This window comes from Sphaeramia orbicularis, chromosome 22 (genome assembly GCF_902148855.1).
Source record: "Sphaeramia orbicularis chromosome 22, fSphaOr1.1, whole genome shotgun sequence".
Taxonomy (NCBI): Eukaryota; Metazoa; Chordata; class Actinopteri; order Kurtiformes; family Apogonidae; genus Sphaeramia; species Sphaeramia orbicularis.
This window is the reverse complement of record NC_043978.1, coordinates 34,305,354-34,328,901: the sequence shown is the minus strand read 5'-3', so window position 1 is coordinate 34,328,901 and position 23,548 is coordinate 34,305,354. Positions and strand designations below refer to the sequence as shown.

The window sequence follows — 23,548 nt, the reverse complement described above, 5'->3', positions numbered from 1 at the left end:
CTCTCCCCCTTTTTCCTACCACCTGCGGTGTCAGTGATAGAGTTTATTCCCAGTGGTAAGAGGACAACATCTGGTCCCCCCCCTCCGACACACATCATGTTTGCCAGCTCGGCTCCCATGCTACACCTCTGACAGCTGTGACTCACAATGCTGTTCCTTATTCCAAGGTAAACGTCAAACACAGGAAACAGTCTTTAAATATCTCTGCGTCCAAATATTGTTTTCCTGAAAAAGTCACTTTTATCATGGTTGTCCAACTAGTGATCCACTTTGCACTTTGTTACAAATGCAAACGCAAGTAGAGCACAGTTAAGTGCAAAATGTGCTTGTAAGGTATGCACGTTCAGTACCTTAACTTTTGCTGCAGATGTCAGTAGTGTGCTGACGTCTCAGTTGACACTTCTGCAGTGACAGACTGTAAACATGTTTTGTTTCTATATTCTTTTTCTCTCGGTGAAGTGTCACTATTAGTTGCTGTGCATGACTAGACATGGAGAAATGTATCCTGACATAGATTTATGGAGGTAATCTGCTTAGTAAGGGTGTGCAGCTTAAAAGAGTCACCCCACTCTCACCATTTTGATCATTTTTGTGCTGACATGTATGGATTTATGCAAAAAATCACTAAAGACAAAGTCAAGTGTTACATTTGCCTGAAATGTTCCTCTGGGAGTAAACATGGTAATTCAGTTGCCTGTCTCATATACCAAATCTGACAACAATAGGAGGCGTTAAAAGATTATTCCCCCCCTCTAAGCCAGAGATCAGTATGGCACACTGTAGACATGGCACAAAAAATGGCTGACAGAGATGAAGTGATAAACAAGCCATTTGCATAACATTTCCTGCATAATGTCTCTTTAAGTAGATATGGCCCAGGCTCTTAAGTGGTGGGGATTAGTGAAGGATGGGTGCTTTCATCACTCTGAGACCCCGAATAATGGAAACACTTTCCCTGTCTTTTTAGCCAAAGGTGTGACTTGAGGTCACCAATGGGACAGTGTTGTCTGGCATCCATATATTCAGCATAATCTCTGTGATATGTTTACACGCTCATGTCAGAGGTTGTGACCTGCTTAAATAAATTTGACACAAAACATAGACTCTGATGGATTAGTTTGTTTCCACTCATAATTTGCCGCTACTGACCTTTGGACCTATGGTTGTATTTTAATTCATTTTTACACACGTTTTATTCAGTCACTAAGTGTTTTTACATACTCTGTTACAAAATACAGAACTATGTTTTAAAGGTGTGTACACATTTATGAATTGATACAGTTTATTATCAGCAGGAAACAGCTCACTTCCCAGGTCAGCTCAAATTCTAGCACCTTAGGGTCACTGCACCAAGTGATTCATGGGAATTTAGCCCTCTGTGGATCTCTCCCACCCAGGCCCTACCTCCTAGCAGACCCCTGTTGTTCACATTCTTGACTTGTAGCCAGTTATTGGAGGAACTGAAAATGTAGATCTGTGTATTTACATTATAATCATCTAAATAAGGATGTACTGCCTTTTTGGTGGTTCAGTGCATTTGCAGTTAATCTGAATTAATTTTTTTAACCAGTATTGTATCATTTGGACACAGACCAGCTTAGAGTAAGTCAGGGTGTCCCAATTTCTAAGTAAAGCCTTAGCGTTTTTGGGCTTTTGTTGGCAAGCAAGGATCCCCGTCAGTTTAGTTACTCTTGCTCCATTAAATCCTGGCAGGGGGTCCAGGAGCAGTGGGTCTAATCCCACTTTACCCTGTAGAGAGCATAACAGGGGGTCTGTCCTCTGTCCTATACGGGACAGACTCTAGGCTGCTCTGAAACCATCAAAAGGAAGCATTCTATGGATTTACTGGTTGTGTGTTTATGGAAATATACATGTTGGTTTATGAATAAATCAATTTAACTAACATTTAAAAAATATTGTAAAGCACATTTTCTCAACCAGCTTCATGTGGATATTGAAGAGTTCATCATCTGTTTCATCTGAGAGATTTCAGGCTGTGTCATCTTTACTCTTTGTATGGGATTGATTGTGTGTTTGGATTTTTGATAAAGCTCACAAAACCTTTTAATTCTAGAATAATAATTAAATTTGGAATTATAATTCTAACTCTTGGGATTCAATAATAGATACTTTATCCATCCACATGGGGGGCATTCAAGAGGTTCCATTCTATTCTATTCTATTCTATTCTATTCTATTCTATTCTATTCTATTCTATTCTATTCTATTCTATTCTATTAATTTTTTGTATGCTTCTAAACATTGCACAAATATATTTTACTTTCACTAAAAACCCTTATCACTCACATGGCTTGAATGAATAGAAGTGTCTAATTTCTCTCTATTTACCAACGCCTTCTAAAAAAAAAGGAGGTTAAAAATGTTAACTTATGTCTAGTATTCTATAACCTCGCTCTGTTTTTCCAGTGTTCTTAAAAAATGATCTGTGACAGCTGAAAACTATAATACCACTGCACTAAACATGGACTTAATTATTAGTAATGTGATACAAACAATGTTCAATAGAATTCTTCTAATAACTTCTGAATTATTAAACACACAGCAGGTCTAACTGACCCACGAATATCATTCATGTTACGAGGACATGAACATAACAGAAGGGTTGAATATTTCACATGGGTTCACAAGGATTCCATAACAAATAAAAACACCATTAGTGATCCTACAGGTATGTTTTTATTTGTCTCTGCCACCAGGTGACACACTTCCATCCGTACTTTGGGCGGATACCTACACCTGTGATAATCCAATTTAAAGCCTTGAAGCAGTATTGGCAGGTGTGTTTTCTGTAATTTTCCTTGACTTTTTGGTCATGGTGTTGGAATGCTGATTGGTTAATGTCCTGTAATTAAATATAAAAAAACAACAACAACTGATTGTTTCCATTTGCATCAAATGTTATGACATGTCAGGGAGGAGATCAACAGCACATCTAATGCAATACTGATGCATTCCCTCAGAAACAAATGATTCATAATTGTTCAAGTTACAAATAAAGAACACATCAGAGCCTCAGTGTCACTGTGTTTGATCCGATGCTTTACAGGGAAGTGATAACATTATCAACAGGGGTTTCACCCTTTGGCCTTTGAAGCATCTGTGTTTTCTTCTTATTTCATTTTAATTGGCTCCACATCAATCCACGCAGCAGCCTATGCTCTTTCAAAGCACGATTAGAATCTATTTAAACAGGAAACTGGGCCGCAATTGGCTGATTAACTTGAGAACATGATCTTTTCAAAGGGACAAAACTTTAAAGCATCATTATTTGCCATTACCATTAGACTCAGAATGAAAATGAAAAGGAAACAGAGCTGGAGGTTGTTTATTTTTGTCCACACTTAAGATTAAGAACGCCTTCAGAATCATGTTTGATGACATTAAGATGGTATGTAATTTAACAGATTTCTTTGACATGACTGTCCCCAACAAGTACATCTCCAGGGAGTGGAAAGTAACAAGCAGAACACATTCTGAACAATTCAACGTGACTATGAAACGTGTACCTTTGAGACAAACTGTTCACTTTCGTTATTACTGACCACATAGATGCAGTTGATGCTGTGTTAAATCTTGATTTGGTAAAATAAATATAAAGGTGAGTAATGTGGGCTGAACTGCAATTACATATGATAAAGATTATACTAAAGGCATGAGAATCAAACTGAAAAATGGTTTGCATTAAACAACGCTTACTCTTTGTGAACAAACATAATGTTTTTTTCCTAGAGGCTAGACTTCTGTCTTAAGTATGACAGACCAGCGCCATTAGTGCGGTATAACATTGCAGAACACAGAGCCCCTGAGACCCTCACAATGACTCGGCAGCTGCTTGATTGTGTGCTGCAGTTGTTAAACTGTAAAACGGCATTGATATCGAACCTCTGTGAGTGTGTGGGAAACGGAGCTGCCTTTCCTGTTCTTTGGGAGAAAACACTCCAGAGAAAAATGGCAGGAAACCTCCAGGGCCTTTTGATTCAGAAAGTGACTCAGAGTAGAGCACCTGAGAGGCCAGAGTCTGCAGAACGTCAGGGCCATCTTTAGAGTAAATCTTCAAAGTCAGGCTGTAAGTATGAAAGTCTTCATAATTTACAAGCACGTCTTGTTTCTATTTCTATTTCCTCAACTATGAATGCACTGGGAAGGACTCTAGGGTCAGATACACAATAACATGTTGTGTAACTGAAAGCATAGAAATTGTATGTAATGTATCATAAAGCATCATGTCGATTACTGCAGGGTTTATGCTTTTGATTACACGTGGGGGGTTGGATCATTACCAACCAGGGACTCATCTCGTTGAGAAAACTTCATTTCACATAAGTAAAAATTAGTGAAATTTTTGCTTGTGCAAATAGAGATACAGATGAGCTTTATTGATCCCCAGGAGGAAATTCAGTTTTACAAGAAAAACCAAACAAAAACCCAATTAATACACAAGCAATAAAACCATGATGTTTAAAATTTCTGTTTAATAAATTCTTATAAAGAATGAATGTTGTGGTGTTTGTTGTGTTTTTAAAAAAATCACACTTAACCACTGTAATTCTTCTGAGAGTAATTTAATTGCTATTTAAGGTGTTGGGTAAGAAAAACACTTAAAGGGAGTGAAGAGGAATTATTTAACACTAGTAGGAAAACGTTACATATGAACATGACATAGAATCATTTCCCAATCAGCACTTGTGGTGAGGTAAGTTTAACACTTTGAACCACTTAATGTTAAAGGAAAGCAACACCTATAAGTACAATTAAGTGCAACATAACTCTAACTTGTCAAATTGACACTAAAATTTCAATACTACCTTAAGTTTAACATTTACACTCTGTAGAAAAGGACCATCATGTTCACCGAGTCAGTGTTGAAATGGATTCTTTATAGTGTTCAAGTTATACTGCCAATTTTACTGTGTACATTACTATGTGTTTGTTTGTTTTTTTCTTTTACATTACTGTGTGTTTTGAGGTGTTGTGCTTTTTATACATGTGCTATATTATCAATGACAGCACAAAATTAAATGGGGAAACAGGCCTAGCCCACACCATAACTCTTCCATTTGTTAACGTCTTTGGCACTGCGTTGTTTTAATCTTACATGCGACAGCTATTTACTCAAACCAGTTCTGGTTTGGGTGTGTAAGGTAGGGATATGTTGACATGTAGAGAGACATGGGTTATCACCTGCCATGTACACAGAGCACAGCATTAGACAAATGAAAGCTTTGTTGAGTTAGTCAGTGACTCATGCAAAAGCTTGCTATGCATATTGAAGATGCACTGAGGACACATTTCTGCACAAAGTCTGGGTTTTTCACACAACCCAGGACTCTCCAAGTCCTATTAATAAATGCTAAACAAAGTGTGTATCCAAGCTTGCATACTGAGTTTTACAGTTTTGTTTTTATATATGCTGGACTATAGGTTTAAACAATGGTACATACTGGTTTTGTGACTAATACATTAGGCCTTGATCATTATTATGTTGATCATGTGACTTATTTGTAAATAAGCAGACTAACTTAACACTTGCCACCAAGCTGACACCAGTTACTCGAATGTTAGCTGGTGGCTGGGCTTCGTGCGGTCATCCAAAGGGTGAAATGGTGTTAATGAATAACCCACGAGAGGTCAAATGTTCACATAATGGGTAGGAACGCACAGTGCATGTAAAAAATTTGATTTTTGGCGATGTGCTGTGCATGTTTATTATCACAACAATAACAATTCAATTTATCTATCAGCATTATCACATACTGTAAAACTGGAAACCAAGGTGATCATTATCAGACTGTGACTTTACATTATAATAACATTAGGTTTGTGCTGTTATACTAAACCTGCACCGTTATACATCATACAAAACAACATAGAATGAGTACAATACCTAAATACATGACTGATGATCTCACAGATACATATCCTCTCGGGGCCTGACACCCTTTGGCCAGGCTTGTGCAGCTGTGGTGGGGTTGAGTGTAAATGAGATTAGGGAAATGAAATTAAGAGCAGCAAAAGTGCCATTCCTCAGGGGTAGAACAGGCTAATGAAGCAGGAGGCAGGTCTCTGGCTGGAGCTTTAATATTGTCAAACCTTGTTCAGACCTCCGTCCTGGTTCTGACAGATTCGATTAAAAGATCCAGTTGGTGTGAGTCATCATCTGATTGAATGATAACAAACAACCTTTACATTAACTACCTCAAATGGATTAAAGAATTGTATTTATCATTGCGTAGTGATGGATGAGCCTGAGCTGTGTTGTAATACTTTGTGTCATTAAACAAAATGAGTAATAGCCCATCACAGCTGAACAACAGTCCTCATTCAGCCTTTTGATCTAACAAGAAGGCTGCTGGTTTTTAAAGAAAACATACAACATATGGACTTTAGTTTCAGTTTGTAGTTTTGATTGATAGCGAGCATGTGGTTTATTGTCAAATCATTAGCCGTAATTTGTGCTTTATTAATGGACATCCTTCCTTTTGTGGTCAAGTGGCCATCGTGACTGTGCACCACTTACGTCCACAGATTGCAGACCAGAGAGGGCTGAGCTGACTCTCAGAGGACAGAGATGATCTCCACCCATTATTGGAGGGTCAGGGCTCTAAAACTGATGGACTCCATTAGTGGCTCTTTAACACACTTCTGCTTTGACCTTCAGCCCTTCACTGACCATGCCAAGGTCAAGGGTCGGGGTTCAGGCTGAGTGCACATTAGCATGCAGGTGGACATCCTAAAACTAAATTGTATTTTGGGAATGTTTATCCAATGTGTATCCAAATGCACATCCTGAGGGTATGACCTCAGTCTCCACTTTGTTGTACTGTGCATCTTCCACATAATCAGTTTGTGTTCTGTTCAGAAGATAATGACACCTTTGCATTCTAGAGAGCAAGTGACCTCAGGAGGACAAATAATATTGATTAGGGATTCAAAGTGAAAAAGTAACACACATTATTTCTATGTAACACAAGAACTTTATTTTAAATCATGAATAGTAGACTTGTATATTGTATCTCATTAAATATACAAAAATAACATAAAAATCCAATTGTCCCATTGACCTTGGAGTTTCATATTTCCTCTGAAACCCTCAAAAGAGTCATATTGGTTTATTGATTCGCCTATGTTTATTGTTAGCTTTAATGAGAGAAGTACTTATCAATTCAGTACAAAAATGAACAAATTACTACTCATTTCAGCCTTTGCAAAGATTTTTTTTAACTTCGGTTTTGCGGGTTTATGGGAATTGCAACTTGTAAAGCACATGGTTTTAGATAAAGTGTGTAGTTGAGCAGTATTTGTACAGCAGTGGTTTTGTTACCTGAGATTACCCATAGACAGAACCCAAAACAAAAACAAATGAATGATGGGACTGAAATTATTATAGGGTGTTAACTGCTTTCAAAGTGTTCGCTGTGAGTCACTGAGAAGCTGTTATGATACAACATGTGCCAGGACTGATTACAAGCAATGTTCAGTGTTTAAAAGAAGCCACAAATATGATACGCATTCATTACTGTCTGCCTGTTCATGTAATTCACCACAATGAAACCAAAAGACTGTGGATTCAACACAATATGATGTGCTTTAAATGGTCAGAAATGGTTTTAATATTTTAAGCAGCAGTTACAAACAGTTCTTACAGTTATATAACCATAGGTTATATTGACTTGGGACACATGTGGGGGCTGTTTGTCCACTCCAAATGGCACATGCTGTACATGAGCTGCATATTTTCACATTCATTTTAAAGATAGGATAGTCTTTTATTAGTACTGTGAATGGGAAATTTGCAGTGTTACAGCAGATTACAGATACTAATATTAAAAGCAAGGTTTAAAGTTTGGAATATAAAAAGTATTACAAAAATACAGAAAAATACAAAGTAGAAGCAGTAATAAGAAATAAGTACAGAAATATATATAGAAAAGGAAAGTATCAAGTATTACAACAGGTCTTGGGCCTTGCTGAGATCCATTTACTAATAATAATCATGAACTGTAAGAAAGAAACTTGCCCATACCTTTGACCTAGTTTTGCTTTTACTTCTAGGAAAGTAGAACAGTGTGCCACAGAAATGTGCAGCTTAAAATGTAGACTGAATGAAAACAGTTTTTCCCCTCCTCACATTTGGCATGTGCACATGTTTTTGCAACGTGATCAGACAGGCAAAGAAACCCTATCTGCGCCCAACTCCTCCCAGCCATGCCTCTATATGCTCTGTATGTACTGGTCGGGCAAGCAGTCATACATGGTCTGTGATTTGTACTTGCTCATGTGTGCTGTAGTTCCTCCCAGTACGAGCACACACTGATCACGTGAATGCTGGATTGATTTATCCTTAGTGTCTTAAATGTCTCCTCAGTTGCATTGAGAAAGATGCTGTAACAGTCAAAATGGCATTATTGTATATATCTCTCACATAACTTTGACACTGGCAGTATTTGTTGTGTTTGAGAACTTTTTGATCTAAACTTGGGGTTTATTGGTTCAAGGGATGCTTGGCTGCACAACAGGAATTTTTAAGACACTGACCTCCCACTGTTAATGTAAGAAGTTGCAGCCTTTTACAAGCAGTCTGAAAGAAAATGTTTTATGATCTAATTGTTGACAAAATTGTTGTCATTTAATCTTTTGTAAAAGCTTTGCACAGCACCAGTAGATAAACAGTGTACTATTTTTTTTTTTTTTTTTAAAGGCCAATAAAACATATCATACATCTATACTATACAGTGCTGCTGCAGAAGGAATTCATGAAGTTTGTTGGTTTGTGAACAGGCTATTGGAGAAATGCCAGCTTTTCCAAGAACTAGAGTACAGCTGTACATTCCTTGGCCTCGTGACACCACAAACATTATTATATGGATAGATTCATGAAATTCCAGATTATGTTGGAGGCAAGGAAAAAATATAGGCATAAAACACAGCACAGGTCTTATAGATTTCAGGTTTTATTAAAATAACGTTAAAAATGTAAAGAGTAAACAATAGTTTTTGATTTCCTTTTACAACAAAGGTTGGAAACACTGTATTTCAAGTGAGACATCATGTTTTAGTGTGAATTTTTAAAAGCATCACATTCTTCTGTTGTTTTCATACAGTAAAAAGCAAACAAATATATAAATACAATTCTGTCTTTGCAGTCAAAACATAAAAAGCGTAAAAGTATAGTACTTAGGAAAATGATGATTTTGTAAGGTTAAGATACCATACAACATATGATATTCATCCAAAAGATCAGCACAGTTCTATTTTGTATTAAATCATATGTTTGTGTAGAACACACAAGCCCAGGAAAAATAAGAACATATGTGGCAGAACCTCATCTTCCCTTTAAAATAGCAACAAAGCACCGGTAGACTCCAAACACCACAAGGTTGGATTTAATGATGGAGGAGTGCCTTATGCAGTCTTTTATGTAGTTCCTACTAGTAGAGATTTTTGCTCTGGGGGTTTGATCCCATCACGGACAAAGTTCAAAACAGCCTCTTCAATTCCAAAGAGATGATCATCCTCTGCTTCTGGACAGTAAATCCTCATGAACTCTGCCAGGCGGACCAGGTATTCAATATTGTGGCCAGTTTTGCCGCTGCAGATGGCAATCTGGGCGGCAATCTCCTGGCTGGAAGCTGGGCCGAGGTAGATGGGGTTGTCAGAAGTAGCGATGTACACGAGGGCGGGCAGGCTACCCTGCCCTTTTTCCTTGGGGATGAACTCCACCATTTCTGTTACATAACCCCCCAACTTCACCTCCCTGATGTTCAGGTACTGAAGGGACTCCTCTATCTGGGAGTCAGTCACCTCATACGCTACTCCCCATGTGCAGGCCTGTATGGAACACACGTGGAGTCGAGTTACTTAATAAACTTTGACTTTGAGTTGGAAAAAAATGAAGCAGTGAAGCAATCATATATACGCCTCAGGGAATTTGAGAAGCTAAATGCATGTATTATAGAGGGACCCCCACAGATTACAGCTTTAAGTGTTATGATCTTGGACTTCTTAGATTTAATCCCTGTGTTGTAATAAGACGGTTGATATTAATATTATGATAAAGTCTGTTCAGGAAAGGTTAGGATTATAGGTCTGATCAGTTTTAAGCCTTATATTACTGTATATCATGAGTCAGTTATAGATTACATTATGCATAAAGTAGGTCCCTCATTGTGAAACATCGTTAGTCTCATAGCATAACTGCCTAAGTCATATTTTTGGCCAAATTGTAATATCTGTGAACTTTACGCTCCTAACACTGATGCTTTGCATCAATGGGTATGTCTTGAAAAAAATATGACATTCAATTATGCTATGAGGCTAAAGAATTATGTAAATGATATCAGTTTGGAAGTCTGGTTAAAGAAGTTTTCCTTCCAGATTTATCATGAAAGAGGGTAAAGTAATTACTCCTATATAGTCGCAGTGGTTGTACAGTAAATAAAGAGATCCACTACTGAAGGTTGTATAGTAGCCAAGGTGCCTTCAAGGCAAGAACACTCTTACCTCTTGATCCTCCACCAGTGTGGCCACTCTGCCAGGCTGTAGAGACAAGGACATAAGGAAAGGACAGTAATTATTATATTAGAAATTCAATACATAGAGAGATAATACTGTATATATAATTTAGATTGATAAAATGTTTATACAACTATCAGACGAGGTTAATAAATAAAGAAAAGAAGAGATAATAATAATAATGTCAGTAATAATGAGTAAACCTCTAAACCCACCTTTTCCTTGTCTCCTCGATGGAAGTCATCTCCATGCCAGAAACGCCTTTTGTACCCTTTAATGTAACCGATTTTACTTCTTCTGTATGCAAAATCAGGTTTCCACACTAAGGAGCCGTATCCAAATATCCATAAGCTACTTTTTTCCTTGATAATATCCTGAGGTTTCATTGTAAACACTTGTCTGTTGAAAAAAAAAAAAAAAAAAAAAAAAAAGAAAGAAAAAGAAAGACAAAGACCACTTCTGTCAACAAGTAGCTTCTCCTCGGTATCCGAGTCTTTTCTCCGTATGACACATTTCACCGTGACTATTATATAGTCCTAAAAGGTCTAGCATCATACAAAATGTTATCAAAAAAAGATAATTTCAAAGTGTCATTACTGTCCTTCTACGTTCTGTTCCTTGATGTACAAACACGTGTATTTGTTGTTCAGAGCACGTCAGAACAAGAGGGTCTCATCCAATCACATCACAGAGGGGGCGGGCTGAGACGGTGAACGAGCCAATCAGAATTTCTATAACTGGACTAGAATAACAAGAGCAATGAAGCCATGAAAATAACACTTCCCCAGACAGGATGGCTACAGTCACAAGGAAAATGAAAGGATCATGTAGAGGGTCGAGCAATAAATGGCACAAATGTCCTATTTTGTAATGCATGACCTTGTTATTTTTGCTTGTTTGTCTGTTTATTTTTTTCTTTTTTCCTCAACTCTTCATTTTTCTGTATTTGATTTTTTTTACTACTATTGTACAGTCTAACGTGGGAACCTGGATAAACAGATTACTGAATCATTACACCCATTTTATATGTTGTAGGGGGCACCTACTGTAGACTTCAGAGTCACTGAGGTAATCACATTACCTATAAATAGAACTATTTAGCTCCTGTACCTGTTATATCTGTGCTCTACTAAGCTCATTACGTGTCCATGTTCAGCTTAGTGTGAAGTATCCTATTGTGTTCATACAGGCTGAACTTGAGTGATTGTTTGAGATCACTTTTCCTCCAACTCGCTCTTACATTTGTTGATGTGCAAAAAAATGAGATGCAACTTTCCTCTAACTCTACACAAAGCTTACTGCCCTCAAGTGGTGGCAAATGGCATTGCTCTGTTTTCAAATGATTGAGATGTAAAAGCTGAATAAGAGACAGAGACGTTTTATTGATGACTGGCCCATGAGGCTATTGTTTTGCACATTTTCTCAGTGAAACAGCCTTTGCCAATGCCCGGTTTTATTAGGTCTTGCTATTTACCCTCCCCCCATTCTGCTCTCAGCCGTTGTCATGAGACAATTCATGTAGATTAAATCAGATTAGATCATTTCTGGTCTTTAAAGCCTTCTTCCTACAAGCCTGTAATATGTATCTAGAGCTGACAAAGTACTTAAAAGGTTCATTCACAGGAGTAGTAATTAGAAAGACCACAAGGATTCTTTATTTTCACATACAGATTTTTAAAATATATTTCTTTTTGCTTACGTAATCCCTCACATTACTGCCAATTACATTACTGTCCACTGAATGATTGCTAGCACATTGATTTCACATCACACTGATGCAGATGTCAAAGATATAGACATGGAGGCATTAGAAAGGCTACCAATCTGGATATTCCTGCAATTATAGACAATGAAGCCACATCCACACCAGCTGACACACTTAAAGATTCTAGATGATTCCAACATTTAGACAAATTAGGAGCTCTATTTGACAACATACGAAGACCAACAAACAAACAGTGTACCAGATATGTATTCATTGTTTTTTTTTTATCACAAAAAAATAATAATAAAATAAAACACCAACACTTTAAAAATAAATTCACCTTTTTGGGGCATCAACTTAAAAACAGATGTACAAGTCATACTTCTAATCTCATCATATAAATATACAGTATATACAAAATAATCTTATAAAACATAGAGAAAGATCAGTGCTTCATATTCTTAAATTACAAATGAATTACTAATCTTACAAAACAAAACATTATTGGTTCAGAAATTTCCATTGAAGGCGTCCTTGGTACGATAGTCACTTCATGTGTATCTTTATTTAAGGGTGATCTTGCATAAGGTAAAACAAGGCCTTATTATGAGTTTCCCTGCATGGTGCAATAGCATATTGCATGTACTGATCTTTTAAATTACCTCCATTTCGATGTGCAAAGGAACCAGGATAAGGCTGGGCACAATGTTTTTCTTTATACATACATAAGGCTTTGTGATCTACGCTGCATACATTCTTTATAAAAAGGGATTAAATTTACAAAAATGATAACCTTAAGTAGCCTTCAAAATGAACCGTTTACAGTAGTTTCTGTCTCTTGTGTGATTTAGCACAATGCTGATTTTTGCTTGCATAGAGCATTGCAGGCTACAAAAAACTGAAAAGGCTGGCTCCTTCCACAGGCTTGTTGGCAGTAAGTTGATTTGTTGATTGCTGATTACTGCAGTTAAGTGGAGAGGGGGGTCCAGAGAAATAATAATCTTCCAGTCAACATGCAGGCATAAACATCTTGGCCCGTCGCCCTTGGATGAACTTGGACGGAGCCGAAAAAGGTTTGAAAGGAAAAACATCCAAGGCGCATCCAGATGTCAGATTTGCTCATTATTTCCCAAAGTCTCTTTAGTCCTTACATTCTCACAAAGATTAGTAGCTTGAGTTCTATTGCATTCAAAGAGCACATGGCTCCATCCAGTTATCAAGTTTTCAAGAGCAGCAACTCACATTTAAATAAATCCAAGTCTCTCTACATTTGTAAACAGTCCACAAGAAATCCAATGCTGACAATGAACAATGTCTTCCATTTATTATACCTGAGAAGGAAGAAAGTATGTCAGTTACTGGTCTGCAATGAACATAAAATCTGACAAATGTCAACATTAAGTACATTATTAAATATGCAGGTCATGTGCCTATGAAAAAAAAAAACATTAAAAAAACCTCACCTCTGTTGCAATGATGCATTCATTTTTCTCCTCTGCTATAACGAAGACAGACTGGTACATTGAATCTCTGGAAGAGCATATTGTTGATATTCGACACTCGGGTCTTTCACTGTGAAAAGATACAGATACATATTGAGGACAAATTGATACTTGCCCCCTACTCTTCTTAATCAGTAATGACATCCACTCAAACACTACACTGTGACATGAACACAGATGGCTCAGTTTAAGTCTGTCATCAGCCCTTACCTGTACATTCTCCTGAAATGACGTTTGTCTTCTATTGTCTTTTCACAGTTTTCATCTTTGTCCAGAATGGACAGTTCATCCTTGTACCCCATGGAGGTTTTGAAGTCCAGGTGGTAGTGGTTGATTTGTTTGTGATTAGACTTTTCCCTGGGACAGTCCACCTCCAAATCTATCTTTTTATTGGTGTTCTTAAGCTCTAGGGTCGAGATAAGGTTCTCTTTCTGAAGATCAACCTTAGAAAGGTTGTTCATTGTCTCTGAGTCCCGCTCCTTATTTCTGTGCTTCTTAACGTGACATATTATGACTATTAGCATGCAGAAAATCACAAAAACAGCCACCAGGCCTATTCCCATGCTGATGGCTGCCAAGCTTAGCTTGTCACTGGACTCCCAGTGTTTGTCGGGGCTGGGTGTCCTGGCTGTTGGCTCCATAGTCTGGCACTGAGGGCCACTGTAAGGGGTTGGACAGATGCAGGTAAGCTGGCCTTTGGCTCCTGTGGTGCAGGTCCCTCCATTCAGGCAGGGCTGAGAGGCACAGCTGTCTATAAGCTTATCACAGTGGTGGCCTGTGTATCCTGGAGGGCAGGTGCATGTGTAGTCATTGATGCGGTCTATGCAGGTAGAGCCATTTGCACAGGGATTGCTGGCGCACTCGTTGATGTTGATCTCACAGCGAAGTCCTGTGAAGCCCGACCGACAGCTGCATAGATGGAGGTTATTGCGGATCACACAATGACCGCCTAGGCAAAATAAAACAACATGAGATAAGCTTTATTACACACTTTCCCTATTATGTATTTGCACAACAATACCTGACTGATATATATATATATATATATATGTACATAATTTTTTACTTACCATTGGAGCATTGTAGTGAGGTGCATTTGTCCACTTTCCTCTCACAGTTGAGTCCAGTGTAACCCGGTGGACACTCACAGATGTAACTCTGCCCATTATTTGTCTCTTTGCACTTGCCACCATGGAAGCAGGGTGTATCTGCACAGGTAAGCATCCTGTGTTCGCAGTGTGTCCCTTCAAACCCTTGTGGGCAAACACACCTATAGCTGTTCTCAAAATCCTGCAAGCAGAGAGATGCAAAGTTTATCAAGACGTCTGTCAGATATTTTTTTTTATTGTATCCTGTTCATAACTGCCCTAACGAACTCAATTATCCTTAGTATGAATTCTATTTACAGGACGCAGTCTGTGAACTGGGTCATCTACTGACTTGACAATCGATAGCATCCTCCTGGACTAGCAGATAGACTGAAGCAAAAACAAAAACAGGAAAGCCTGTGTTGTGGGAAAGGAGAGAGAGAGACTTCCGGACTCACCAGGCAGTGGCCTCCGTTGCGACAGGGTTGGCTGTCACACTCCCTGACCTCGGAGTCACAGTTAACTCCAGTGAAACCTGGCAGACAGGTGCAGGTGTAACTGCCCTGGCCTGTGTTCATACATGTGGCCCCATTGGCGCAGGGTTTGTGATGGGTGCAATAATTCAGATCTGTAAACAAATGGGTGGAAACATTATTGGTGGAAAAAGGTACAACATTTAGACCACGCTCTCTTATTTACAGTACTAACATTTCATTCAGTTTGATTGTTTTGCTTTTTTCCTGCAGCACTGAAGAAGACAATGAACTACCTTGGTCACAAAAGATGCCTCCCCAGCCTTCTTTGCAGGTGCACTGCCACGGCTCTTTACATGTACCATGTTTACAGGACGGATGGAGTTTACACACATCACAAAAAAGGCCCTGCCAGCCCTCTCTGCATCTGTCCACACACAAAAGACAATAATCATTTAACACAAAAAATCATGTCAAGTCATGTTCTGTCATGACAACTTGTGGAAGACTGATAAGCTCAGTGAAACAGCAATTTTTGATTTCATAGCTAAATATTTTTATTCATGAGTAAATATAACACTTACTTGCACTCTCCAGGAGCTGTACAGTTTCCATTTCTTTCATTACATCCTTCCAGACAGATTGCTGTATTAAAAGAAAGAAACAAGAAACACGTTATTTAGCTTCACAAAGTCTGATTTGACGAGCTTTAACAACCACTTAATTTATTCTCATCAACCTTAAATTTTATCTTCTCGCGGTAAGACCTGTTACCTGACCGTTTAATAGGAAAACATAATTTTCTCTGCAGGGTAGGCTATGTGACATCGATTTTGAATGGTTTCTAGTGTTAAACGGCTGGTTAGTGTGGAGCAGATGCTTGTTCTCGAAAAACAGGACAGCTGCCCCATTGTTATCGGTGGGCAGTTCGAGCCCCGTTTGCAGCTGCTGCCCTACACCCGCTCAACAATAGAGCCCGCAATTTAGTGGCGCGTGGCGGGCGATAATGCCGCGATTAACCCCGGCGCGTGCTGCTGGGCGACCACCACCCTGGATTAAACCGCACGCGCCCGGAGGGAAAGTGCACCTAGTGTGGTCAAATTTCACTATAATAGCTCTGGTATCCGATTATATTTGTCTGTAAGGCGCCTTACATTGGAACACTTGGACAAACACACACCTGTTCTCACCTAACAGGTAATTTAGCAAAAAGGAAACACCTCTGAAGTGACTACAAATTTCACTACTAATTTTGTTCTGCATTATTGGGTTTCATACTCGCACTTTCAACTGTTTACTATTTGGTGTCACACTATATTATTTATTATTTTATGAAAATATCTTATTTATTCTTTTTTTTTTTTTTTTTTTTTTTTTTTTTACACATATTATGTATTTTATAACACATGAAAAGTTAGGATACATTATTTGTTTATGTGCACAAAGTTGGTCAGTAAAGCTGATTCTGAGTCACTGAATAATTTTCATCCTATTTCTAACTTGAAAACTAAAAGGAAATGCAAGCTAAAAATAAACTTCACTTCCTACTGAACTTCTTATTACAAACAAACAAAAGTGTCCATATGGTGTCTTTACTCTTGCTTACGTTCTTGGCAGTATTCTCCCTTCCATCCTGGTAGACAGGCTATTTGCCCGTCAGGCTTGCAGGTGTAGTGGCCAAAATGGTCGTCTCTCGGAGAGCATTTTTTGGAACAAGTGTCCCCGTAGTAATTTTCATTGCAGATGAACCGGTATGAGTACCTTAGCTCCGTCTGCGTTCCGTTCTGCACCTCCTGGGACCACTCAGGCCCTATTCCCAACTGTCTTTGGATGGTAAAAGAACTTATCAAGAATTCAGGGTTGGTGGTATCTGTAAAAAAAAAAAAAAAAAAAAAAAAAAAAAAGAATCAGACATGCTTATTTCTTGCACACCATGTCAACAATTAACTCCCCAGTAATGATTTTGATAATAGATGTAATTTCCTATTCACTTCACATGTCACCATTGTTCCCCTGTTATGAGGAACCAAACAAAAAAGGTGTAAAATTCAGGAAAAGGCTGTCATGGGAGCTTTGGCAAGGTTTCACATTCTCACTTAAGCCCCTGCACTTTCCCATGGAGGCCAAGAATAAATCAAAGGAAGTGCAATTGTGCTGGAGAGATTTGATAGTAAAGAATTTGTCGTGTGACTCAGGCATCTTAACAAACACGGATCCATGACGTTGAGTATATGAGATGCGTTTGCCAGCACGTAATGCGTCTAGTGAGGGTTTTTATTGGTAAGAAATGTAATAGGTGATCTGTGAACAACACAGCATTGCCCCCTCTAGTGGTGGAACCATGTACGTGTCCTCACCTCCAGGCGGATCCGCTGCAGGAGAATACCAGGCTTCAATAACCAAAGAGAAAGCACCCTGTGGGGACAAATAAGGAAACAATTGTCACGCAAAACCAAAATTAGTTTAAAATACATAAACACACTTGCTAGGACTTGTACATGACTCCACAAGCAGTTTCAATATAATTCACTAGATGTTAAAGAAAATGAAACATATGAGAACCACTGTATTCATATTTGCACCATTATTTCTAAAGCGCATAAAGACACGAAAAGTCCACTTAAACATTTTATTAATAGAGTAAATTTGTAAAATAAATAATGAGATCCCACCGTAAAACATGTTTACACTACATATAAAATAGTCTTTTTATAGACCAAATTTATTGTAGACACAGAGTAGGTGTTTTGCGCAATTTGATGCAGGTTTAGAAGATGCTTTGGTGAAAAGAAAAGGAATTGCAAAAACCAACAAAAAGCTGCTTTTCGCCAACCAAAAAGCTTCTTACCGGCCACGTAAAGTTGAGTGGCAGACGCAACCTGGCGTCCTGCGGGATGCTGAAGGAGTCGGTACCCAGAACAGGTGTGGTGGCCCTGCCATATCTGCAGGCTCCAGGAGACACCACCGTCTGGAAGTTCTTCAAACAAACCATGAAAAAAGTCCTGCAGCCTGTCCTGCTGCAACTAAGTCCATTTGCCAGCAAACCTTTAGAATTCTGAAAGTGATGGAGATCTATCTCGAACACACCTGTTCCCAGAACCTGAAAGAGTACAAATAGTGAGCATGAAGAAGCAATGAAGAGGTTTATTACTCTAATCTGTGTAGAAAAATATGTCAAAAATTACCTGAGTAAATAATGTTATAACTATTGCGAGGAAAGAGGTGAACCAAACGGCCATCCTTTAGAGTTTAATGTGCGTATCCTTAGAAAATCTATTTGTCCTCCCAAAAAACGCTCCTATTCCAAGTAGAGATTGCCAACACGGAGTGAAGAAAAAAAGTGTAAATAAATATAATCCTTCTTCCAAATCCTGTAGGACAAGATCCAGCTCTACAATCCGTATCCAGAAGTTGAAAAAGACCGAGTTATCCAGTGCAAAAGGTTAGGCAAATATCAGTAACGTCAATATCCACAAGTGAGTCATTCTGCGGTCTTTATGTGGTCCATCCATCGTGCCGGTCTGGTGCTGGAGTTTGCTGTGCTGATGCGTGACTTGTTTTGCCAACAGTGATGCGAACGTGTGACAGAGCATCAGCGCATAGTGACTCCAGTGTGGATGTTTGACGTCCCTCCCAGTTTATATACGGGAGTGTAGTGTCATTACTGACACTGTCAGTCAATAAACACCGCCCACTCTCCTTCTCTCACCCACGGTCTCTGTGCGTGGGATGTAATAAACATTTATTTTAGAAAGCGGTCACTTCTCTATCCTGGCCCTAACTTTTAAAAAGCACATATTCCGGTTTTTTACATGCAGATTGAGAACCATTAAGGATGCAACGACAGTTTACACACAATTTTGTACAAATTCTGAGCAAAAATAAGAGGTCAGTAACTTCAGTAATAACAGTTGATGACTAAAACTATGAATAATGTCCGTAAAAAGCCAAACAGTGTTTTTCCTTCTGGGACCACTGACGCGTCTTTACGCGCCTCAGATCGCGCCATTTGTGTTTTATACTGCTGACCCAACATCCTTTTCTCCTGTTTGTTGTGTTTATTTTAGATAAAAAGAAGTGCAGAGACAGATAACAAAACAGCTGTATGATAATGAATTCACAGTGGAAACACACATCATAAATCAAGTGAGTTTTCCAGTTTTCTAAAAATGTGGTCTGTAAGAAGAAGACTTAAGACTTGTACAAAGTCTTGAAATGAATTTTAAAGTAGTAATGTTTGGGCAGCATTTACAGACGTCTTGAACAGTCTCCCAGTAAGTGTTATGTGTTGCTTGGTTTTAAAACGAAATGAGTAATTGTGGAGAAATTGAAATTCTAGAATAAAGGCTACACACACACACACACACACACACACACACACACACATATGGATCATAATGTTATGACAATGAAAAGAGAGGAAGGGGGAGACTATGTTTTACTTAACTTATTGCTCATTATACTAAATTAAGATCCGACAACAAAGCACCCAACTGTGCAGGCACTTTATTTTACATTATAGCTCATAATGCCATCAATTCAAATCACATTTGTACAAATTAAATGGTGATTGTATAATTCATATGGTGCAACAATGTTTGTTGAACTAACATACACTAGAGCCAGTTAAAAAAAACTCTCTTTCAAGTGTATGTAATTGTTCCAAGAGGAAAAAGAAAAGTGAACCCCTAAAGGTTGCTGAGCAAATAAATTCATATACCATATACATTTTATCACATGTAAACCCATGCTGAGCACAGCCATTGTTACCTTTATCACCCCTGCAGCAGGCTAACTTGTCTGGGAGGATTTACAGTGCCAGAGTGAGGGAACAGGATTTAGGCACAGTTCCCTGGCTATGGAGGTATCTGGCTAAACAGCTCTCCTGCCGAGATGACTTCATTTCTAACCCCCCACCTTTGACTTATAGGTTTGAGGTTCCACTTTAGCACAGAGACAATGGACTATTGAGTCTAGAGCAGTGTGAGTAAGAGGCCCAGACATCTCACACCTCTACTGTATTGAAGCTTTGTCGTTCCCACCATTGACTGAATCACACAGATCCCGTGGAGGATGACTGCAGCTCTGCACAACGATTTGAAGCTATTTAATATATGTTCTGTGTCATATAGAAAATAATCTTCACTTATCTAACGTTGCATCATCTCACTATTTTATGGCAGGCAAAGGCTCTGGGGCACCATCAAAATCTCTTGCAGCAAAAAGTGCATTGAGTCATGTAGCTCCTGCCTTCCCTTCATACACATCAAAATATCCATACACTTTAATATTTGATGGAGTATGGTTAAGGTTTCCCAAATGTAGCTCAGGTTTCAAGGTCTTTAAAGCTTTTGACAGTGCTAAACAAGCAGAGATGCTTGGACTGGAACTTCTAATACAGTATGAAGGAAAACATTGGCTTGGATCCGATATAGAGAAAGTGCTGGTTTTGGTGATGTCCTTATGAGGATGTCTTAATATTTACATATTTATCAGATTTTATCAATGTTTTGATTTTATTATTGTGTATATAAATATAGACAGAAAGGCTGGACGAATTAATGGAACATTTTTGTCTTCAGCTGCATGGGTTATTTACTCCTGGCCAATGCAAACAATAATCTAACAGGCTCTTTTATGCTGTGTTGCTCTTAAATAAACACAGCCTTGGAAATCAGTGACCCTCCACAGTTCCATCTGCTGCCTTGTATAAGATATCATTTTTCTCTGTGACAGTGTTTTATAAAGCTGACTTCTGATTGTTCTATGGCTTTTCAGTTGGCATCCAAGTCCCAGAAATAACATTTTGATTGGGATATGAAGAGGTATGAAAGAGCCTCTAGAGTCGGACTCAGCATGTGAAGCCATCTGATGCAATTGTTTGGTTCTCTGGCTGATGAATGTTTCTCCCCAGGAATCTTTGCCTTCTCAAAATGAGCGATAAGTAATAATTTTTAACAAGATGTTTGAATTATCATTACAGAAAATACTAATAATTTAGTCTAATAAGGCATAAATTCTGTTGTGAATGTCCTCAGTCTGGGGCTTTGTTATATTTGCAAAGTAAACCAGTGACTCAGAGCACATTCACTCAGAATGTAGGCCAGCAGTCACACCAACATACTGTTAATACTTCTTTATTTCCAAAACATATGAGGATTATGGTGTCCCTCATGATTATAGCAAAGATCAAACGTCTTCTTAAATTAAACTGTCCCCAACCAAATACCAGTATATATTGACTGTTGATTTACACTGGATAAAAGTGACTAAAACAGTTACCCTTATGACACAAGTTAAAAAAGTCAGCTGGTTCTTTTTTTTTTTTCTCCCTCCTTGTGGGATGATTGCTGAGTTTCCTTCTTCTTACCTCCAGTGTTGTTGGATTGTATGGATGGCTTGGTGTGGGCCTGTTCTGGCCACTGTTCCAATAGAATTAACAATCTGGGCAAGTGCAATAGGAAATTAGCTACAGTGCTAACAGATGGCCCCTTTTAGTTTAGAAATCTGCTCTGTTTAATGCTCTGCAGTTTAACACTTCTTTACAGCGCATTTGATCTCTATGCCCCAATCTGTCCAGTCAGTCAATGGGGCTTTTGATGTGCGCTGCCAATGGATCTGAGGCATCTAAGCATGTCGCTCTCTGAGGAGAAATCACCTGCTGCCACATTTAGAAAAGCAAAGGGTGTTTTTCTTCTTTCAGAGCACCATGCTGTCTTCTTGTAATTGCACAGCCTTTAGATGCTTTAGATTATACATTTACTGAAACAAATCACTTTTCAGGCTAATAGTTATTTCTGTTGGACTTTCATACTTCTTCCCTTCAACATCTGCCTTTAAATGTATGTTAACATGATTATTGTAGTTAAGTGTTTTTGAACGGCGCTAAGCTTCACACCTTTAGCTAATCACGTAGAGCCCCTGACATTATGGTTACCTGTCTAATAAGTGCCCTGGGCTGTTTTGGAACTTTCCAGCCACCCTCTCGCCATACTGTTGACAAAACACTGTCATGTCAGCACTCGTGTGCCCGTATGATGCAACCAACAACACTGGTCACTGACACCAGTTAGCGGAGCATACGGATGTCACCACACCTGAGTAAAGACGAAGTGAGGTTGTTGAAAAGACAGTAGCATCATGGAATTAGTTATGCCTGCAGTGTAATTTACAGCTCCACAACATACTTTTTATGAAGCTTATGATTAGAATGACGTGCGTAAATCTAGTATGGGTGTGTGACATTTGTCTGTGTGCCAGTCTGCCTTCAAAAAACAGCAAGGGACCATCATTACCCCAGGCAGCAGGAACAACAACCCCTTCAACACTCATTATTGATCCTGAGCGGCTCCACCTTTGACACATGGAATGTCAGCAGGGACCAGAGGCATCACAACATCTGTCACTTTAACCAAGACCTGTCACATCCTCCTCCATTTAAGTCCATACTGTTCTCTTTTCTAGTGCCTCTTTGCTATTATACCCTCGATTCTACTGTTTACTTTTGTTGAAGATTATAGTAAATACATACAGTACATAAAGGAGTTTCTCAGGCACAGCATGTGAAATCTAGACATGTTTTTGTGCCCAAGCTGTTCTTGAATGACCACCAGTACAAGGCTAATTGTGTGTTTGGAAGAAGCTACTATAGCCCTGAGGAAATCCTCCCTCGCCAGAGTCAAAGCATCATTTCTGTACACAAGACAAAACCCCACAGCAGGAAAAGGAAAGAGATAATGGACGAGAGGGAAGAGCATGCTGGTGTGAAGACGGCTGTTAAAAGCCTTCCAGTCAGCCTATGAGACTGATCATTCAGAGACTATGAGTCCTCAGGAATTGCTGTCCTGCAGTGCACTCACAAATGTACCTGTTAGGTGAGAACAGGTGCATTCCCTTCATGTGGTGCAAAGTGGATTTCTGTCTGTCCTCAAGTGGTTTTGGCAGCACAAATACACCACAGGTAGAGATTTAAAAAGCTCTTACAAGAATTGATTTTCATTGTTTCCTGTTCTTTTTTTTTAATGAAAGAGAATTTATCATGAAAAAGTAATAGGCAGAAGTAGTTACAAGGATTTTGGCCTCAAGGTCAACAAAAACAAAATTCATTATAATCACCTGACACCATCAGCGTGATTAGTGTCTCCTAATTTCACCTTGGCATGCCACTCTGTTAGATCCAGTGATTTCATGTGATAAGGGCCTTGATTCTGGTTTAATTATCCAGAGTCTTAATGATCTCTTATCTGC

The 23,548-nt window shown here is 38.7% G+C and overlaps 2 protein-coding genes across 2 annotated transcripts; both read right to left on the bottom strand.

Annotated features, from left to right (window-relative positions):
- Positions 1-8,951: 8,951 nt before the first annotated feature.
- On the bottom strand, positions 8,952-11,187 carry LOC115413304 (glutathione-specific gamma-glutamylcyclotransferase 1-like). The gene is made up of 3 exons (XM_030126046.1): positions 10,749-11,187; positions 10,522-10,557; positions 8,952-9,849 (listed from the first exon to the last, which is right to left on the bottom strand). Exons 1-3 carry the CDS (start codon positions 10,917-10,919, stop codon positions 9,436-9,438), a joined length of 621 nt encoding a protein of 206 aa, XP_029981906.1. The 5' UTR covers positions 10,920-11,187; the 3' UTR covers positions 8,952-9,435.
- Positions 11,188-12,166: 979 nt separating this feature from the next.
- LOC115413301 (delta-like protein 4) lies at positions 12,167-18,903 on the bottom strand. The gene is made up of 11 exons (XM_030126044.1): positions 18,487-18,903; positions 18,150-18,401; positions 17,659-17,716; positions 16,908-17,171; positions 15,886-15,946; positions 15,598-15,728; positions 15,287-15,456; positions 14,811-15,030; positions 13,951-14,689; positions 13,702-13,810; positions 12,167-13,569 (listed from the first exon to the last, which is right to left on the bottom strand). The coding sequence occupies exons 1-11, from the start codon at positions 18,538-18,540 to the stop codon at positions 13,564-13,566; spliced, it is 2,064 nt and encodes a 687-aa protein (XP_029981904.1). The 5' UTR covers positions 18,541-18,903; the 3' UTR covers positions 12,167-13,563.
- Between the last annotated feature and the right edge of the window lie 4,645 nt (positions 18,904-23,548).

Excerpts from the sequence above, each read along its gene's own strand:
- LOC115413301 (XM_030126044.1), bottom strand. The coding sequence starts at position 18,540 with ATGGCCGTTTGGTTCACCTCTTTCCTCGCAATAGTTATAACATTATTT. Across the intron at positions 17,717-18,149 it reads CACTCAACTTTACGTGGCCG|GGTGCTTTCTCTTTGGTTAT; the intron begins GTAAGAAGCTTT and ends TTGTCCCCACAG. Across the intron at positions 13,811-13,950 it reads CATTTCAGGAGAATGTACAG|TGAAAGACCCGAGTGTCGAA; the intron begins GTAAGGGCTGAT and ends ATCTTTTCACAG.
- LOC115413304 (XM_030126046.1), bottom strand. The coding sequence starts at position 10,919 with ATGAAACCTCAGGATATTATCAAGGAAAAAAGTAGCTTATGGATATTT. Across the intron at positions 10,558-10,748 it reads ATCGAGGAGACAAGGAAAAG|CCTGGCAGAGTGGCCACACT; the intron begins GTGGGTTTAGAG and ends TTGTCTCTACAG. Across the intron at positions 9,850-10,521 it reads CACTGGTGGAGGATCAAGAG|GCCTGCACATGGGGAGTAGC; the intron begins GTAAGAGTGTTC and ends TGTTCCATACAG.